Source organism: Numida meleagris, chromosome 1 (assembly GCF_002078875.1).
Source record: "Numida meleagris isolate 19003 breed g44 Domestic line chromosome 1, NumMel1.0, whole genome shotgun sequence".
NCBI classification, from domain to species: domain Eukaryota; kingdom Metazoa; phylum Chordata; class Aves; order Galliformes; family Numididae; genus Numida; species Numida meleagris.
Window position 1 is genome coordinate 15,838,284 of NC_034409.1, and position 20,103 is coordinate 15,858,386.

General features: G+C 38.4%; 1 protein-coding gene across 4 annotated transcripts in view; it reads left to right on the forward strand.

Moving 5' to 3' along the window:
* The window catches only part of GRAMD4 (GRAM domain containing 4), a 78,442-nt gene extending 63,737 nt beyond the window's left edge, over positions 1–14,705 (forward strand). For all 4 annotated transcript variants that reach the window (XM_021384654.1, XM_021384656.1, XM_021384653.1 and 1 more), the window contains exons 10-19: positions 336–384; positions 1,265–1,336; positions 2,916–2,959; positions 3,058–3,167; positions 4,270–4,424; positions 8,081–8,228; positions 8,669–8,762; positions 9,819–9,903; positions 11,572–11,640; positions 12,397–14,705. In XM_021384654.1, coding sequence (XP_021240329.1) covers positions 336–384; positions 1,265–1,336; positions 2,916–2,959; positions 3,058–3,167; positions 4,270–4,424; positions 8,081–8,228; positions 8,669–8,762; positions 9,819–9,903; positions 11,572–11,640; positions 12,397–12,498 — 928 coding nt within the window. In that variant the 3' untranslated portion in view covers positions 12,499–14,705. The remainder of the gene's footprint in view (positions 1–335; positions 385–1,264; positions 1,337–2,915; positions 2,960–3,057; positions 3,168–4,269; positions 4,425–8,080; positions 8,229–8,668; positions 8,763–9,818; positions 9,904–11,571; positions 11,641–12,396) is intronic.

The window sequence follows — 20,103 nt, forward strand, 5'->3', positions numbered from 1 at the left end:
TCCTGAGTGTGTTTATCAAATTGTTCATTAAAAAAACACTCATTATTTGTTCTGTGCATGCAGTTCACTATTATTGTAAAATCCACAAGTGTACCTGATTCTATGCAGTATCTACTTAGCTAATATCATAAAAAAAATTATCTGCATTTGAAGCTGTTTGAGGTTGACTACTCGTGCTTTTGTCATGTGGTAGGCTCCTTGCTGGTTTTTGAATGTCTTTTTTTAAAACCATTTTACTTATTGCAGAAAACTGCTTTTCAACCTCTTAGAACCAATCCATGTTGGCAGGTGGAAAAGAAATAATTGCTCTCTTTAACTATTTCCATAACTTCTAGGGGTTGGAGAATACAGTGGAGCATTGTGCCTGAAGTTTCTGAACCTGTGGTAAGACTGTGATCAGTTTGGTCTATGTGACTGTGTTAAAAGCTGCACTTTCAAAATCTTCCTTTGTGGTTGTGTGAGTAGTTGAGACAGGAAAGAGGAATAAGGTGTAAGTAAAGATGCTACAACTTCTTTTTCTTTCTCTTGCCATTTAGAAACTAATAGCACTCCTAGATTTGGGTGCTTCACCATAAAATATTCTGAAGTTGATTGAAATTTCTGGAATAAATGTTTATGTAACAACTTGGGGCAAGTTACATCCTGTGGGAACTTAAAGAAGCCTTGCGTTCTGTTTTGTTTGTAATGAATTATAATTACTTATGAACCTACTTTAAGCAGTGAGTTGGACTAGGTGACCTCTTAGGGTCCCTTCCAACTTGAATTGCCATCTGATTCTAACTTTACATGCTTTTTTAATTTACGTACTAATATAAGATGGAATCTTTGAATTTCAAAACATGCACTAAGACTTACTGATACTCTTAATAGACCAATGATCTATTGAAAAAAAAAGTTGTAAAACTTGTACAAAAATGACATTTCTGTGCTAGGCCAGAAATAGGTCACTTTAGCTCTATGGCGTAGACTGAAAGCCGTTGTAACTGCATTGCTTCAAAGACTTACTGTCTTTTGTCTACAATCTCATATGACTGTATTTGCATATACCATGCAGGAAAAGCATTCATGACTAAAGATAACCATCAATGAAAAAAATAATCAGTAGATCTAAAACAAGGGAGGAACTTGGTAAACTTAGAGACTGTTTAAAGTGAGACTATTGTTTTCAAGAATGTGGAGGGGTTGCATTGTTGCGAGGAGTTTTGTAAAATATCCGTTTCATCTGAGCCAAAAATTAATTGATCATCTCTCTTCCTTGCTCAAGGAACCCCCAAAAGAGGACCTGACCGTGTCTGAAAAGTTTCAGCTTGTTCTAGATGTGGCTCAGAAGGCGCAGGTACTGTGCTACTCTTGCCTCTTTTGCTGCTTCCCTAAAACAAGGAGGTTCATTCTGAAGTGGTCAGAGCACCTACACAACGTGTTACAGAGGGTGTGAAAACAAATGCTTAAACAATACTTTTCTCACATCCTTTATTTACAAGCAGTAGAGTTGTCAGTAAGATGCCTGGAGCTTCTGAAATGGTAAAATGGAGAACTGGTTGACATTCTCCAAGTCATGATTCTGAGCAAGGTCCAAAGAGGAAGATAAATCATTTCTGACCATTTTTTCCCTACTGTATGCATTCAGGTTTCTGAAAATGTAGACCAAGCAGTGAATCTTAGAAAAGTGCTGGAACATAGGTCCATACCGCAAATCTGCTAGTCACAAAGTTAGTTTTGAGACTTTAGTCCTTCAAGTTTTAAAGTAAAGGCTGCTGCTTGTTTAGCTGTGTTAGTTGAACAGTTTGTACTCTTGTCACCAAATCAGTCTGGTTTTTAAACACCACCACCTTAACCTGAAATCTGTTGTTTATGTGGCAAAGAATGAGAGAAGACTTTCTCTCAGCTAATTCATTTTGATGAGCTTCACTGGTAGTTGAGTGAGTCAACCATACAGTTGAACTGCAGCCTTGTGCCATGTCTAATGATGTGCAGCCACTCAAAGTAGATTACCTTTCTATTGCCAACTCGGTAGTCTCATATCCTTCCTTCTGCTGGTTGTGGTTCGTACCTGACCCCTTGTTCATAGTGTCAGTGTAAATGAATCTGACAAAAGTGAAACCCTGTTCTTGTTGCAGTGGAGGCATATGACTGAGAGCAGGGAAGGAGCTCACTGTGGCAGTGAGCCATTGTTAACCTCAGGTAGAGTGTGCCAAGTCGTCAGTGTAGTCTTCTTCACTGATTGTCCCATTGGTAGCAACAGTATCGATTTGTTGGTTCTTTCTTTTTCATAGCAGTAAATGACCGTGCTTCTCATATGTTTATATTAATACTTCTCAAAGTTTGTTCGGAAGATGAAATTTACAGGTGCTGTGACAACAAGGATCGGTTAGAGAAGGTTGCTGAATAACACTGATAATCCAGAGAAGCGGTCTGTTTGTATCTTTAAGAATTATACAGAATCTTCAAGAGTATATCATAAAAATCCCGTTTAAAAAGTTAGTAGCCCAAAATTTGATGATCTCAATAACCACTTCATGAAATTTCAGTGCTCACATGATTCAGACAACTTTCCATTTTGTTACCAACTTACAGAAGCTCTTAGCTTTCAAATTCTGGCAATTTAAATTTTTTGCAGTGATATAAACACTTTCCAGTCATAACAGTGAGTTTGAAAAACTTCTTCCCTTCACTTCTAATAACTAATCTTGAATTGCAGAATAGGGTGTTAAATTAGATGGAAGTCATCAAATGTTGCTGTTCAGTGCTGTATTTACTCAGTTGTGAAGTCCGTAAATGGCTAAAAAATTATTTTAAAAAAATCACTTTCAGGGATTGCTTATTCTGTAAGATAACTTTGTTGGTTTCTAATATGCGGACTAAAACCCACCAAAATAACACAAGAATTGGATTTAATTCTCTTGCTTCTTATGCAGAATCTTTTTGGGAAGATGGCAGATATACTGGAAAAAATTAAAAAGTAAGTTATTATAAGTTAATATTTTTTTCCCCTTTTTAAAAAAGACAATATCTGGAAAGCTTGGTAATACAATTTTGATTTTATTTGTTTGTTTTCAGCTTGTTCATGTGGGTCCAACCAGAAATAACACAGAAGCTCTACATTGTTCTATGGGCAGCTTTTATTGCATCCTGCTTTTTGCCCTACAGGATTATTGGACTTGCAATGGGTAAACACATTAAATAATTTACCTATTAAGGTCTAGACTTAATGCTTTAAAATTTAGCATCGTCTTCAGAGAGGGAATTTTGGAGTGTAAGAAAGAAACCATACATTAATAAATAATGCAGCCTTTTAAAGTGTCTTTGTTGTGCTTGGCATTGTTTGTTGCATGCATTTTTGAAAGCCGTATCTGAATACGTAATAAGACTGGAGAATGCATTTAGCCCTCAAAGAGAGGAAGTTTATGATGAGCTTTTAGCAGAGATCTTCAGACTGTCAGCTCCAAGGCTTCCAAGAAGTCCTGTATTTGAGTTTTTTGCTCGTATGTCCTTGTACATGAAATATGTACACAGAAGGCACAAGGATGGTAGGGCTGGGAAAAATGAACAGATACGAATAGAAAATGAAAAGATACGAGGATGTGTCCTGTGAACCAATATTTTTGATTTTTTTTCTTTTTTCTTGAGGTAGTGAGATGGTCAAATGAGTATTAGCTTCAGTGGAACTGAACTTCAAACCCTGTTAACCTAAACAGATATATGGATTTGCTTGATGTAGCTATTGAATTATAAGTGTGAGGTATTATTTTATTACTTTTACTCATAGGAGATCTGAATTGCATTCACTGAAGTCTTAAGAGAGTATTTCAAGCCCTTTTTAATCTGTCAGAATGCAAGGGAATACCTTCTATGAGATAAGCCATGCTGAACTGGAAAGCAGAGTTTAATGCAGTACATGAGAGCCCTCTGTTGCCGTATAAATTCTTGCAAGGAACTGCAGAGCTTAGTGCTCTGACGTGTTTTCTGTTCTGGAAGTATATTATGTTTTCAAGATGTTTCTGGTAATAAACACTGTATGTTTGAATTATTTCAATGCTCATCTACATAGTAAGAAAGTTTGTGTTTGAAAGAACCTGGGAAAGCGAGAGATCTGTGGATGAGGAAGGGGAAAAAGGTTTTCCTGCCTGAAGAACCAAGGAATGGTTCAGCACTGTGAATGAAGATACTCAAATAATATGGTTTCGTTCATGAACTTGTTAAAACATGGTCAAAACTGTGATATTCTTAATGACTTTACAAATGTATACCGTAGTGATTTATTTTTTTCAGGACTCTATGCTGGAATCAAGTTTTTCCTAATTGATTTCATCTTCAAACGATGCCCCAGACTAAGAGCTAAGTATGATACTCCTTATATCATCTGGACAAGTCTCCCAACAGATCCTCAACTCAAAGAAAGATCTAATGCTACGGTGTCGAGACGAGTAAGGATAATAAATCATTTTGTCTCTCTGTCCTCAACATCTTAAAATCAGATACCTTTCTCCCTACCACTTTTCCCCAGTGACTAGAGCACAATTAAAGGGAAAATTAATTAAACCTTAACAATCGTTGTTAGTCCAATTTTTTTAATTATTTTCAAGATTCATAGTGTTTTCATATAGAATTTGCTGCTTGTAAGAAATTAATTCAGTATCAAAATGTGCGTATGTATACGCACACACAAAAAATGGAAATCTTATGAAGCTAACTGCACAAAAATAATGCCATCCATTTTCATTTCTCTTACTATTTCTGTAACATACGTTCTGTGTGATTTTTTTTTTATAGTCAATATTCAATCTTCTTGTATTGCCTTTCTCTGTTCTCAGATATTTTTAGTGGAGATACGTCTGCTTGCATGAAGAACAGGAAGAAAAGAGTATATGTAGCTTACTAATGGGTTAAATATTAATAGAATTAGTAAAGTAGTTTACAGATATGGGTATTATGTCTAAAAGTTATTTGTATTAGATAACCTGTTCGCATAGTGATGATAAATGATTTTTCACCCTGCTGGTACTCTTTTAACAGTAATTTTTTCTTTTGTTAAAGTCTCACAGATTCTAGTCTAATCCCATTTTAGTGTTGGCTTAATGCCTCTTACTGCAGAAATCGCATCATGGGGTTTCTGAGTCCTCTCATAAACTCCCTGACTAAAGTGTGAAACAGTTAGCAGTAACTCAGGCTGCACACGCAACAGGGGAGTAGAAGGCATAAACATGAGCTTGTGGTTAACCTGTCAGGAAGAAGAAGTCTGCGGCCTGGGGGAAGTTGAGTAGAAGGTGGCAAAATGATAAGTGCAACATAACTGGAGTTTTTCAGAAGAAAGTAAAGAGAGAGAAAATCTGACTGAAGTTGAATCTTTTGTTTGCATCTCCTGTCAGATGAGAAAAATGAGCAAGAGGTGTAGATTCTGTCATCTGTAGCTGCTATTTCTGTTGCTTGCAAAAGACGGACTTAAAACTTCCTGTGTCCCTAGAGCTTACAGGTTATCATTCACTTACTCTGAAGATCATGTAATCTACCTTAGGGATGGAAAGACTCTAAGCTACTGAATCTGAATCCATAAACTCAGAGAGTAATTGTCCTTTGTGCTTCTCTTTATGGCTTAGGTTTTGACAAGTTGGCCAGGGTTTTGAGACTGACTTTACAGAGTTGGTTTTTCACCTTGGAAAGTACGTGTGGGACTGCATTATCTACTTCAAAATGTCTTTGAAAGTATTAAATTGATCGTAATAATTTCATTAATTTTAGACAAACTTTCTCACTTCTTGAGGGATTTCTGGGAAACTTGTAGAATAAAAATAGTTATGGTTTTTTGTTTTTTTTTCAAACAAAAGGCAAAGCACAAAAGCATGTATTGCAGCGTATGTGCATTTGTCTTGGCTTGTTATCCTTAAATGGTCTACAAGTCATGGTAAACTTAGACACCATGCAATATTCATTAACTGTACCACCCTGACCCCATGTCCTCAGAGAATAATCTTGATAACAGTATCTGATGGGTACAGGTTGTATGTCAAAAGCTGATGACGGATCAAGTGGAACCTGCAAGGAATACTGTTTGCCTGCTTCCAGATTGTTGATGACAATTCTATCCTGGTGGGATTCCTCCAGCATTACAAATCCAACACCTTCCAGTTATATTTAAGTTTATCAAAATTGGGTGTGATGTTCTTCTTTTAATAAAGGACCATTCATTGTGTCATTGCCTCGTAACCTGAGAGGTTATACTCAAATGAGCTGCTGGCTTTAAAGGTAGTGGAAATGTGCCTGTTTTAGGGAGGACAGAAGGAAAGGGCAGAACTTCTCACATCTCCAGCCTCAGAGTGGAATATGGCACTGAAGCTTAGCCACCTTTTTTTCCTCTATGTAATGGTTAGGTAGGAAGCTGTGCAGCACAGAGCTGGAATAATCTTCATTTCAGAGCAGAAAGCATTAGGTCTCTTTTCCTGACCTTTTGTGTCTTGGACTGTGGAGCTTCACCTGGTTACGCACATATAGAGCCAAATAACTTGTCAAAGAAATCCTTCCAGAATTTCGTCTGGTCTTTACTCACAAACAAAGAATTGGAGAAGCTATTATTTTCCTTGGTTCCAGGGGCTTAATCATTGCTAAGGGCACAGCAGAAGGGCAGTAACTGAAGCAATAGTACAGTTATTGTCAACCATTTGCTTTCAATCTCAACTTTCTTTATTCTTTTCCCCTGAGGCATCGTTGTATTACGGTTACCCTAAAAGCTGGATGGTAAATACCCTCTGTTGTGCATAACTGTTTTGTCAAGTCTGATTTTATACTTGGTGATTGCAATGCACACTTTTCATTTGCTTTTGTAAGAGCTAAATCCTGTGAAGTGTTGAGTGCTGCCAAGTGAAACTCAGAAAGCAGCTGAGGCTAGTCAACCTCCTATGGCATTGGGCTGCTACAGGAGAAGGGCTTAGTCCCAGGCTTGCACGCTGTCACTTTGCCAGTTGTTTAACTGCATGTGTACAGTAGGACTAAGAATGGAGCTGTTACTGCTTTTGTGACAAAAGCCAGCCTTTAGAATTGTGTGGTATGCTACCAAGATGAACAAAGCAAATGGAGGCAAGCTTTTGGAAAATAATTGCCTTCTGTCATTCCAGAAGCTAGGCTGTTTTGTTAGGGCTCCAGTGGTTCAGGAGCCCCGCTGTAAAGAAGATTTTACTGAAGTAATTCAACTTTAAGAATTCCATGCTACTTCCCACCCACTCACCCCCATCCCAAGGATTCTGACTACCATTCTAGTTTCATTTCATATGTCAACGCTCAAAATTCAGTGCATCTTCAAAGGAAAGCAAAGATCAATGACTCTAACACAACTTGAATAAATTGAACTGGTGTGCTCTAACCACTGCTAACTCTCATTTTTAATTGCACTCATTGTGTGTAGTCTTTTGGTATGTGAGCAAGATCTTGCAGCTTCACTCAGTTCATGTTTTATTCTATCTATTATACTGTTATATAGACTTCTCTTTTTTCTTTTGTCACTGTCACATTTGTGTTGTTTGTTTCTTTTCCTGCTAGCTGTCAGGGCATGAAAAGGTACGGATCGTAGCGTGGAAAACTTCCTTTCAATTTCAGCATTTGTATTCCCAATGAGCTTCTGCAGTTTTGTGTGACTTTTCCTTTGTTTGCTCTTTTTTTCTTTCTAAACTTAGTTTGTGCAAAAATATCTTGCCCTGTCTCTTGAAGACAAGCTAAATACTGATAATATATTAACTAATACCAGTCCCAGTAGTTCAGTGATTTGGAGTTGTGTGCAGTGGCCTAGCTGTATATAATCAGATATACCCTTCACTGTAAAGAAATGGTATTTTAAGACAGGAATATCTAGCACCTTGTACTTTCACCCCTGCAGAGGATGCCCATCAAAGTGTAGCGCTTTGCAAGGTTGTCTTCAGGTAGAACCTTGCAGCCTTGTGGTATAGAAGTAGTGTAGTGCAGCAGCAGCAACTTCATTGAAGTAGTTAATGAATTGTTGTCCTGCATTTCTTTACGGAAGAATAGTTAGCCAGGCTTTTAAGAGCACGGTTCTAAAATGTTGGTGTTTAAATTTTGGAATGTGTTTCTTTTTCAGCTTCAAACAGCAGCATCCAGAAGTTACGTGGGCTCAAATGCCCCAGCTGGAATAAACAAAGATGAAGACACGAGTCGTTTCCATACCACCAAGAGGGGGAATTTCCATGAAGTTTTTAATCTGTCAGAAAATGAGCGTCCTTTGGCAGGTATTGTAACATTAGTACAATGTGTTCTAAAAAGCCAAGGATAGCTTAAAGCTGAATTCTCTTTCTGTGTAATATGCAAATAGGATTTTTTTATTTAAAGTACCTGCTTTAAATTAGAATGAATGGAGGTGGTCTCTTTCATTCCATGTCCTTACAATTGTTTGCAAGAATCAACAGCCTGTCATGTCTTTTGTTGTATTGCAAATTAAAAGTAAATAATTTTGTTTGTGGGTTGGCTCTTCGTTTGTTTTTAATTTTTTTTTAAACCAGCGTTAGGACAGATGTTATGATGCCTAGAAAAACTTTCTCTAGATTTTGCTATGCAAGCACTACCGGTTTTTGGTATCTAAGGTTTAATTTTCAGTTCTGCCCTTTTATAAGGTAATTGCTGTTTCTCTCTTTTTTAAAGTAAGATTTCTTCGTATGATTTTTTTGTTTAGTGTGTGAAAATGGCTGGCGTTGTTGCTTGATAAACAGAGATAGGAAGATGCCTACAGACTACATCAGAAATGGAATTCTGTACGTCACAGAAAAGTGAGTCATTACACTTGACACGTTTCTTAGGAGGGAAATGCAACAGACATTAAAAAAAATGAATCTGAAAGTGATCCTTGGACAATATTTTGAAACAACACTCTTCTTATAAGTGGATATAAAGTACCTTTTCATGGTGCTTTAAAACCTCAAAGCACGATAGGAGAGCGAGATCTAAATCTGGGATGTAGTAAAGCTTAACAAACATGGTTTTGTCTTGGGAAGGCTTGCATGGGAATGAAGAACAGCTCAATGTAGTCAGTTGTTAGTAGCTGCAATCCATGATAACATACACTCACTGTATGTATGTTAAAAAAAAAACCAAAAACCTAAAAGCTAGTTGTATTTTGAGAAATGTGATTAACAGTTATTTGACAATTATTCTTAAGTTTCATTTTTAAAGCAAATTGAGTGTGTAGCTTCCTTGAAGCAATGTGCAACAAAACCAACAAACCAAAGAAATTCAAGCCTTGGTTTCAAAACTAGTAATTGATTTTTTTTGTTGCTGTTTTTTTGTTCTTGTTTTCAGTCTTTACTTTCTCTTTCTTCCTCCCCTGTGCTGAAATAAATATCGCTACCATTTGGCCCTTGCACTGAAATTCCTTTGGAGTGTAATGAATGGAAGTAAAGCTAATCTGTATGCAATGGCACCTAGTGACGGAGAGTGTTTAGAATCTGTAGCGTTTGAAAATCTGAGCTTTTGTCTGCATCACAATAACATGAAATTAACACAGTAATTTTCCATAGTCTTGTTTTAGGGGAGGGTAAAAGACTTATAAGCTTCCTGAGATATAGTATTTCAACTATTTAAGTCTTTACTTGTTTCCTGTATTTTTAAAGTGGGGTTTACACATTAAGTGCAGTAATATAAAAACAGTATTTTTTTTCTTTGTACCTACTGTATGTTCTGGGCTTTCCAACATGTTAGCCAGTTGATAGATTTTATGAATGTTGGTTCTAATTTGGAAGCTGTAACTGAATTAATTGAATTGCATATTCTGTAGGCTTTGTTTAGAATACTGTATCAAAATGAGCATTTTCTTTTTTTGTCTTCAGTTACTTGTGCTTTGAAAGCTCCAAATCAGGCTCATCTAAAAGAAATAAAGTTATAAAGCTAACGGATATAACAGATATTCAGAAGGTATGTCTATGTTGGGTTGCACATAGAGAAAAAGGTTGCTTTTCTGTTCAATTAGTTATGTCTTGATTTTCTGTTTATGGTGGTTTGGGATTTGTGGGGAGGAGAGAGCATGACATCGATCATTTATATGACTAAGACAGTTCTTTGATCCAGAATATTTTTCAGAAACACATGTTCAGCCATATAGACTAACCACATGCAAACTCACTGGGAGCATAAATGCTTAAAAAACTCTTATACTCCTGAGTTAATTTTGAATTAAAGCTGTGTTGCTTCTAAACTCCTGTGCTGACTAGAGCTGTGTAGGCTTTAAGAAGATTTTTTTGTTAGCAAGAATTGTGTAATATTAACTTAAATTTGAGTGTTGATGTCAGGAGATGCACCATCTTAAATGTAGATGCCTTGGAGGGAAGAGGGATTACTGTCGGTGGAGAAGGGTAAAGCGTTAGAGTAGCATTACTGAATCAGACTGGAATTTTGTCTAGATGGAATCCATCACTAAGAGAGTGAAAAGTGGATGGTTAGAAGCCTAGCAAGTACAATGTAATCTTCTGGTTGAGCCTGCTGTCGCCAGTGGCTTCATTCTATGCCTAGCATCACGCTATATGGCGTTTAGTATCACTCCTTGTTCCCCTGTCTGAAATTGTCTTACTCTTAAATACAGACACCTCTGCTTTCTGCTATATCCTGTGGCCATGAGAGCTACAGATTATAACCTGCAAATAAGTCAGTCTGGTGTCTACGGTTTGGATACCTCCAGATTTGCAAATGAATTCTTTCCATTTACTTCACATGTCTGTAAAGGAGCTGACTTGAGCTCAGCTCAAACGTTCTCATTGAAATTAATAATTCATACTGATGTATTTTAAACACCATGCGTAAAGCAGTGCTGGCTTGTTGTTTAGTTGGTCTTTACTGCCAAAAAAGTCCTTTTGTATCTGTGTAGCTTCTTGAAGATGAGACAGAGATTGTGCAGCCAAGCATGAAAACACAGTGGGCCTCATTTTATTTGTGAATGGGTGGGAACAGGCTCAGGCGAAGCTCCTTCCATGTTTAGGATATTCTCTACTTCAGCCAGCAGTATTTCTTCTTAGCCTTGTAGACTTTCTTTAAAAAGCCCAACTGTACTTACTCTGTTGATCCATTTAATTTTGAAAATATTTTTTTTTGTCTATTTCCTGCTCCTTTAAACTATCAATGAATATTAGTTCTGGGGAAACCTTTAAACTCTAAGCACTCGCACACCTCTCTTGCCTGCTTATGTTTATGCACGTATATATATAAAACAATATATATGCACACACATGCACACTGATATACTGCAGAAGAACAGGGTGCATGCCTGGTCAGTGACCAGTGGTGTCCCTTAGCATGGAGCTGCTGGCTGGTCCTTGACAGGGGCAGCTGGGGGAGCTCCCAGTAGCAGTGCTGGGCTGGGGGCCATTGGGGTGGGCAGGCAGCACAGTGTGGGGCAGGTGCTTGCTGTGTGAGCTGTGCTGTGCTGGTTTACTCCATGGCCAGCAAGCAGTGCCTGGCCTGTGTTAATTTTGACACAGGCCTATTGTGGCTGGAAGAATCTACCACTGACGAACTGCGTAACCTTCTCAGCACTTCTTACAATTGCTCAGTGCGTATAAGATACCTTAGGTCTGTGCTTGCTCTTTTCAGTATAAAGTGCTCTCTGTTCTCCCGGGATCAGGGATGGGTATTGCTGTATCAACACCATCTACACAAAAAGTAAGTAGCTGGCTCTATCTGTATTATCATGTTTGACTTCATGCCCTTTTTGACATCTTTCTCTGGCAAATGGTAGCAAATGTTTTTTTCTTTTTCCTCTTTTTGCTCTTTTCTCTTAATTCCCTTGTATATAATTCAGTATGTTTCTTTCAGAATTTTAATGAATTAAACATTCAGCCTGTTTTAGTGCATCTGACTGTTTTACTGTAACACTTCACACAGATTTGCTTCATCCTTTCTGCTCCTTTCTTTCGTTACCTCAATTGACTGCTCTCTCAGCATCCTTTGAGAGCGTAAGGGATGATATACAGTGCAACAGTCTGAGACTAAATGTTGATGACTTGACAGTATCTTTGGGTGAGGAATGGTCTGCTGTATGGCACATTTTGGGGTAGAAGGACCAGACCCTCAGATTCTGTTTTCCTGTTTCAGCCTTATTGTGCTAAAGATTTTAGTATCATCAGGAAAACATCATGCACTTCATGAGTGAGTTAAAATGTCCTCGGTTGCCTGTACTCTGTGCAGAAATGCTTTGTGCCATGGCTGTTTGATAAAAACAAGATAGAGATGTAAACATATTAAAAACTTAAGTGTGTATCCAAGGATGTAGTAGAGAAAAGGATTCTTATTCTTTATTAATGTACTTTGAGTACAGTTCTGCTCCTGCTCGGAATGATACGGCCAAAACTATACCTAAAGGAAGAGTTTTCTTCTTCCAGACTGACACGATCTTTTCTTTCTTTTCCTGTCATTTAGCCTTTGGTGTTTGGTGCTATGGTACACAGAGATGAAGCTTTCGAGACGATTTTCAACCAGTATGTGAAAATAACCTCTGCATCATCAAACAGTGAGAGCTAGTATCTTATCTTAGAAAACCTAGAGGAAACTTTCTTATTTTACAATTTGGTAGTGAAAAAAAAATGAACATCCTCATCTATTTTGCAATAATTTTTCTTGTCTGGTGGTTTATATTCTATCTGTTACATAAATCAAGTGTATTTTATATATGCCTTCATGTTTGTTTTTAAGGTTTTTGTAAAAAAAAAAAAGTAAAAAACCCACAAAAAAAAAAGAAACAAAACAGTGGAAGTGCTATCATCACTATTAGCCTTGTACATTAAGCACTTTTAATGTTTATTTACTGACATGAATAGCTCGAAAGACACTAGGAGAAGCGATGAAATAATGGACTGAAACAGACTGATCCCTTTTAACTGCACTTATATCACTGGGGATACGTTGGACCCATTATCTCTGTTATTTTTTCCCCAAGATGTGAGAATGACAACTGCAATATCCTGAAGTCTGTTTCTTCAGCTTTAAGTTTTTTATTGGGTTCTATATTAAAACTGGTGGCAACACCAAGGAAGTATTATCATCTTAGTATTTCCATATTTGTAACTGCACTTAAAATAACTCCTCCTTGCTAAATCTTGCATCCAAGAAGGTTATATACCAGTTGGCTTCGGATCAGTTTTTTCTGCATAGAGATTTAAATTGTTTGTACAGTGAATTGGAGGAAAATGATTCTAGCTATATCTTCCTTTCCTGATTAACCAAAGTAAGAGGAAGGAAGGCAGGCAGATACTTTTTATAAAAGAGGGCATCAAAATGTTGTTCCTAAAATGTTAGGCATCGTATATTTGTATTTCTGTAGATACTTGTCATAGAAGGGCTCAACTGTTGTACATGTTGTATGTACAAGGTGTTTGTATGTTAATGCACAAAAGACTCATGGGCTTTTTGTGTTGGGGGAGCTGGGAATAGTTAAACTAAACTGCGACGTGGCTATTTTTTAATTTGGCTTTTCTCTAGAGTTACCTTATAATAACACTACAAGACAGCAGCTGAAAGCACTATTTCCTTCTCAAAACGTCATTTGAGGGGCATTGCGATGTCGCTGTGTTTCCACTTGCAAAATTAAATTTTAGTAACAATTAAACCCAACTGCCAGGTAAAACAGGAAGGCTGTGCTCCTTCTCTAAACTCTCTCAGGCCTTTCTATCAGCAAAGCACATACTGACCTTCATCTTTAATACAGAAAGCTTTTATATTCTATACAATAGCACCCATCTGAGAGGTTTAGAATTCTATTTGCATTTTTCTTGAAGCACAGTAGGAGTTACGCTAAGCCTTCCAGTTTGTCTTTTCCTTCTCTGTGTCTTTTGAGTCGAGTAGTGTGATGTCTCCAGATGTTATGTGAAGGCCCCCAAAAAAGTAATGGAAACGCAAATTCTTATATAAAAAATAGGACTTGGTTTCACAGATTTTTTTTTTAAACAGGGATTTTTCTTTCTTTATATGGGGAAAAGGATAGAATGAAGGAGGGGCAGAGCCGAACACCAAAGGATCTTTAACACTTAGCACAGGTTTTACTTAAAGTAACTAAATGCAGCAGTACTGAAGGAGGCAGTTAAACTGTACAAAACTGTTTCAGTCTGGCTGTGAAGAAGTATGATGCAAAGAACTTAAAGTGCACCTGATGCGAAGAAATACTGTTGAATACTGTGATTTGGTTGGGTATTGTGAAGTAAAACATTGTCTGTAGTAAAGCACCATGCCCTGGGTGGAACTGTGAACAGGAGAGAATCCGTAAGGGCTGGGATGTCATTTGGGAGATCTCTGTAGAGCAATGCTTCAACTTTGCGACCAGAAAAAGGGGTGCATTTCTAATGCTGCCCGTGTGTATGAGCCATGGGGTACATCAGGACCTGAAAGCTTACCACATAAGTGAGGCTGGGTGGGCAGTCCACTTTGCCACCATCTAACATGGATGCTGCTTTGCAGTTCAGAGTTTCTTCGCTTGACATACGCAGGTTTTATGTTTAAATTCCTTGAACTTAATTTTTTTCTTCAAACCTGCTTTAAAATCAATTAATCTTTTTGTAATTGTTTTGTATTATCATTTGGCTTTCCTATCTACAAGCTTCCCTGAATAGTGAGTGTGGCTAATAAGCATTAAAATCGCTTAATGTTATATAAATCTTAACCAGATTCATTCATTTTGTCTTAAGGAAAAAATCCCTTGGGCGTGTTTAAAGCTATTGGTTTGTTTTTTTTTTTTTGAAGAAACAGAAATCTATATTTTTTACAGAGAGCATGCTCTTTTTCTTATTTTTGTATCATTTTTTCAAGTGTAATTTATACCTTCACTCTGATCATAACAGCAGTTTCAGTAGGAAATCAGTTGACTGACACTTGTTACTTTCCCCACACCCCCGTCACTGGTTGACCCTGGTTTATAGGGTTGTCCTAGATTCTGGTTCCTGAAGGAGCTGTAGGTCCTGTGCTTGTGGTGCCAGGGTGAGTAACCATACCTAGGCTTCAGAGCAGGAGAAAAGAGATCACGATCCTTTCTCCCAGCCTGAAATGCCTCGTGTACAATATGCTCTTAATTTTATTTTCTTTCTGGACAAAGAAATGAAAAACTTCTTACAAAATCTAGTGTGTTGGCATTCAAAATCAATGCACGCTTTAACAGTGTGAATTTGAAAACGAGCAATTCTTTAAGCATTAAACCTAGTGCAAACTGCAATGCAACATCATTTCATTCTAATGTGTAGAAAACAGACTGGATTTTTTTTTTAGGAGCTGTAATATAACGGACAGATGTCTATGTATATATTTTGCAAAGTTCACTTTACATTAGGTTGTCCAGGTTCCTGCTGCGTCACTGCTTTGTGCATTACAGAACATCACTGCTGCTCAAAGGCACCCTCAGCACGTTGACTCGCGAGTACTCCTGTGCTCCTTCCTCTGCTGCTTCCTTGGAGAGCAGCAGGGGCAGGGCAGTGAGTAAATGTATACTTGATTTGTACAATTACTCTCAAGTTAACCTTAAATTCCAGTTGTCCTACCTAACTCTGCAGTGTAACCTGCTTTGCTTCATTAGCAGGCTGGGTAGTACCACTTAATGTAAAGTGTTACTTTCTAATAGCAGAAAGTGATATTCTTGTCATTCTGTTTGCTGTTTATACTTGCGGTTCTGTTGATGTATGTGGTTCACTGCTGTTGGATTTAACTTCTTTTAGTAGAAGCGCAATGGTTAGTTTGAGTCCCTTTTAAAGGAAGAGAAAAAGGGAGATGAAAACTGACTACTTCAGTTACTTATTGGTGACCATTTAAATTCAGAAGGTAAAAAAAAAAAGCTGAAATATGAAATCATGCCTTTCCTTACACTGTAGCTTTTGTGAGGCAAGATTGAATGAAACAAGCTATTTATAAGTAGCAGCATCACACGGGAAGCCAGCAGCGAAACCCCACTGTCGTTCCTGCAGACAAAGAAGAACGAGATTTTACCCAATCTTGAAGAGATGAAAGGATGTACTTTTTTTTGGCTACTTCAACTTGTATGAAAAACACTGGTAGTTTTTATTGAATTCTGTACATTTTGGCAGATGTTTAATTTCTACTAATAATCATTGAAATATAATGGATGTTAAAATTTTTATGTCTGAAGTTTGAGTCTATATTTTGAAGTTGTAAATAACTCATTATCAGTGTAACTTTTGTTTGACAAAAGACTTATACTGTACGAAAAATTGAAATAATGAAATGATTTGCCCTGTACATTTTTTAAGAAAATGTTGTTTGTTTAAAAAGTCTTGTATAAATTATAATTTTTATTTAAATAAACATATAAATGCTTTGTGCTAACACTTTTTACAAACTTCAGGAGTTGGTATAGCAAATCTACGCCAGATTTCTTGCAGCAAGGCAAAATCCTGCTTTTTGGCATTTTCACAGAGAACTCGAGCCCTTTGCTGGGGAAGTGGGTGGTTTCTAGTGCTCACTACTTTTGAAGCACAAGAACCATGCTTTTATCTGAAGTGATCCTGCTGGTGTATTGGAGAGCACGTCCCTGGTTTTGGCTTCTGCGCCATTCAGTTTCTGCCACTTTGTAATCATAAAGTTAACCTACGGGATGGAAAAGCAACTGGTGAATTTAAGGTGCTCCCACTGAAGGAGAGCGTGGGTGAAATGAGCCTCAGTGCAAGCTCTTAGACAAAACAAAGTAATACCTGCAGACTGTGCTACAGGTAGGCATGGGCGTAAGAATGAGAGCCTTTCTGCCTCAGAGGTGTGCAGGAGGTGTGCTTAGAAAGCTTTTAGAGCTGACGAGGTCTGTACTTTGTCTTTCAGTACCTGTGGTCACTTCAGTTCTTCTGTCTCGCAGGCAAGGATGTAGCTGGCTGCCGAGCCTCTGGCCGTGCTTCTGTGAAATCTGTAACCCTGCTGGGGATAAATGGTAGGGCTTCTGTATCCATGGTGTCTGTCACAGGAGCTGGCTGCACAGCACTGGCTTTCACTGCGTACTCAGGGCTTTGTCTCTGGTTAGAAACATGATACCAAGAGTAAGCTTCCTGGTCATCTAATCTGAGTATATTTGTTTGTCCCTACAATACTGCTTTTTATGTTGTGTTCCACTGAAATAGATCAGTCCACGGCAGACCTTCCAGTCATGAATGCACGCTGTTTCATTTACTTCTATATTTAGTTTTCTCATGATGACAGCTGTGTGGCTGGCGATAAAATGGTGCTTTTAAGCTTCTATTTAAATACTCGTGTTCAAACCACACTAAACTTCCTCTTGTTCCTTCTGTTAAAGCCTTTTTCATTAAATACTTTTGTACAAGATCAGGTGCATCTGCAGCAGTGCTCACACAGGTTGGATTCAGCCCTGGCTGCCTGCAGCCTGGTGAAAGGAGCGTGTGGAGCCTTGATGTCTGGTTTTGGCTGTAGGTTGTGTGGCACTTGGGGAGAGGGACAGTGTTCCTGAAAACAGCTCTTGTTTTCTCAGCCTCATTTTAGCAGCCCATGGAAATAATAGGATTTACTCAATGAGCAGCTTAGCTGCTCTCCATGCAACTCTAACTCCATTGTGCAGAACAAGTATTAATGTGTTGGTAAAGGACAGTTACTGCTTTCAGACTGGAGAAACAGGTGTGGTTTGCTTTTTTTCCCCCTATTTTAAGTAATTTTTTTTAAGTCTAAGTTCCTCTACAGAGTCCCTGGATTCAATAAATTCCTCTTTCTAAACAGTTTCTAAGCTAAATGTTCTGTCTACAAGTTATTGGCTCCCCTCAGCTTCAAATATTTCCCTACGTCATGAGTTAAGAGTTCTAAAAGATGTATTTTCTGTGTTAGAGAAGCTGGGACGTTTTTGAGAGAACTGTGTCTTGGAGCAGCAGCTCCTCACCGAGCTGCTGACACGAGAAGTTAAGTGGGCTTAATGGAGTGCCTCAAGGACGTAGTTGTGAATGTGTCTGGTACTATATTTAACCTGAACTGATTTATTTGGCCAGTTTAGCTTTGGTTGGGAGGCAGAGAAGGAAGATGATGGGAAGATAGAGACCTGTTTCCGTATTTAGATACCTGGCTCTTCTCTGTACCTTGTGAGCTTCACACCTTTTTGAGATGTGAATTAGGTAATAATCTGTTTTTGCATCCTTTACTGAAGCTCTGTTTTTACCACTTCAAATGGAAAATGGCTGTATGTGGAGAAGGATTTCTTTCAGTCTTCTTTTTTCATGATGCTTTTCTTTTGGTTAACTATCAAATTTGCCTATTCTTTAGCTTCTCCCTATGTTTTACTCTCCCCTAATTCCATGTGTACGTTTTCCTTTATGCATCTGTCTTCCTCCTTCTCATGTGCATACACAAACCTTTCTCCAAAACTATTTGATCCATTTACCCTCTGCCCTCCGTTTCATCTCTGGGTGATCTCACGTGGCTGGGTAAAATCCTACTAGCACTTGCATACGTGGAGCAGAAATAAATTAATCTTCAACCCCGCTTCACGTGATAATTAGTAGCAATTAGTGGCTGGCTTCTACCCTACAGTCTAGCTGAACTGAAGGTGAATTATGTCAGAGGGTTCTTACTGGTTCAGGTTAACTTTGAGCAAAAGGTGCGTCTGTAAAAATGTACAACTAGCTGCATAACACAGAAAGATATTTGGGAAAGATAGTTCAATCTAAGCTGGTATTTGCTCAGCCATCTCCATGCTGTTCTCTTGAGCACGGGGCATCAGGTTTTGATCTCTCTCAGCTAAGTCAGTAAGAGCTTCTGTAAATGCTCTCCCTGCTTTTCTTAAGTCAGGTAAGTACTGAAGAGGAAGTGCTGCTAGTATAAAGTCTGTAAACCAAACAGGTACATTAAGTGTTATTTATGCGTTCTGAAAAGTCATCTCTGATCAGAAATGTCTTTAGCCACTGACAAATGCTGTCCCATCACATGTATAAGGAATGAGTTGCACGAGCTGTTTCTAAAGTCAACAATCCCTAAAAATGTCATATAAGTCTAAATTTGCAGAAATAACAGAAGTCTGAGAAGCACTTTGGTGATAGGAAAAAATGATCATGTTTTAGACCTTCTTTGGGAAAAGCTGGGGGATGGGCTCCTCTGTAAACTAACAACAACATATACTGAACGTTTCTTTATGGAGTATATGCTTTATGAGTTAGTATTTACTCCCTAAGAGCCCCTGTCTCCTGCCACCTACCTAATGCCGGCACTGAGACTCATCAGACCTTCCTAAAAAGGCAGGAGTGAGCCATCGTGGGTTGGCAGAGCTGCCCTGGGAATGGCTGCCCTGGGTTAAGTTTTGGGGGAATGTAACAAACCTGATATATACAGTTGCCTCAGCGTTCCCCTCGCCTGCAACATTCTGGAATGTTCTGCAATGTCTGTTGGATTTCAGAGGTAGCCTTTTCATACAGATCGGATAAACATTAAAGTGCCGGCCCTGACTTTATAGTGTTAAAGAGCAATGAAGGAAACTGTGAACTAAAGCTAACTTCTGTGTGCACAAGTTGGTGCAAATCCCAATTGTGCAAATATTTGCAGACCAGAGCACTGCTGTTAGCTCTGCCTTTCATCCAGTGCCTTCAAGCAGCAGCTTTTCCCCTGCTCCTCCTCGCAGAACTTCAGAGCTGGGAGAAAGAAGGCAAAGAGCGGGATGGCATTGCTCACCTAGGGGTGTTTGGGCATTGTGATCTGAGCAGGGAAAGTTGTAGGGCATCCACAAAGCACAGTCTGGAGAAGTCAAGAGTTCTACTGTACATGTGGTCCCTTATATGCTCTTTATGTTATTCTATAGCTGATCTAACTGCGTTATAATCCACTTTTTGCCAGAGAATATCAAAATAAAAGTGCCCAGTTTCAGAAATTTGTAAGCTTTCATTCTTTTTAGGACGTAGATTTTTTTTTTTTTTTTTGCTGCTGCTGCTAATACCAAAAAAGCCCTAATGAGAGACACTTCTCTCCCAGCTTTCAGCAGCATCATTTCAGCAGCCTCATTAGGTTGCTCATCACCAGATTGGCTGATGAAAGAAGACCCAGGCACCTGGCCTGACCGAGGGCACGTCACAAGCTGTTGGATGATGACAGGTGGTCCGCAGTGGTGGGACAGTTGATAGGACTCCTGATTTCAGGTGAAGGTCATGCAGGGCCTGATCTCAG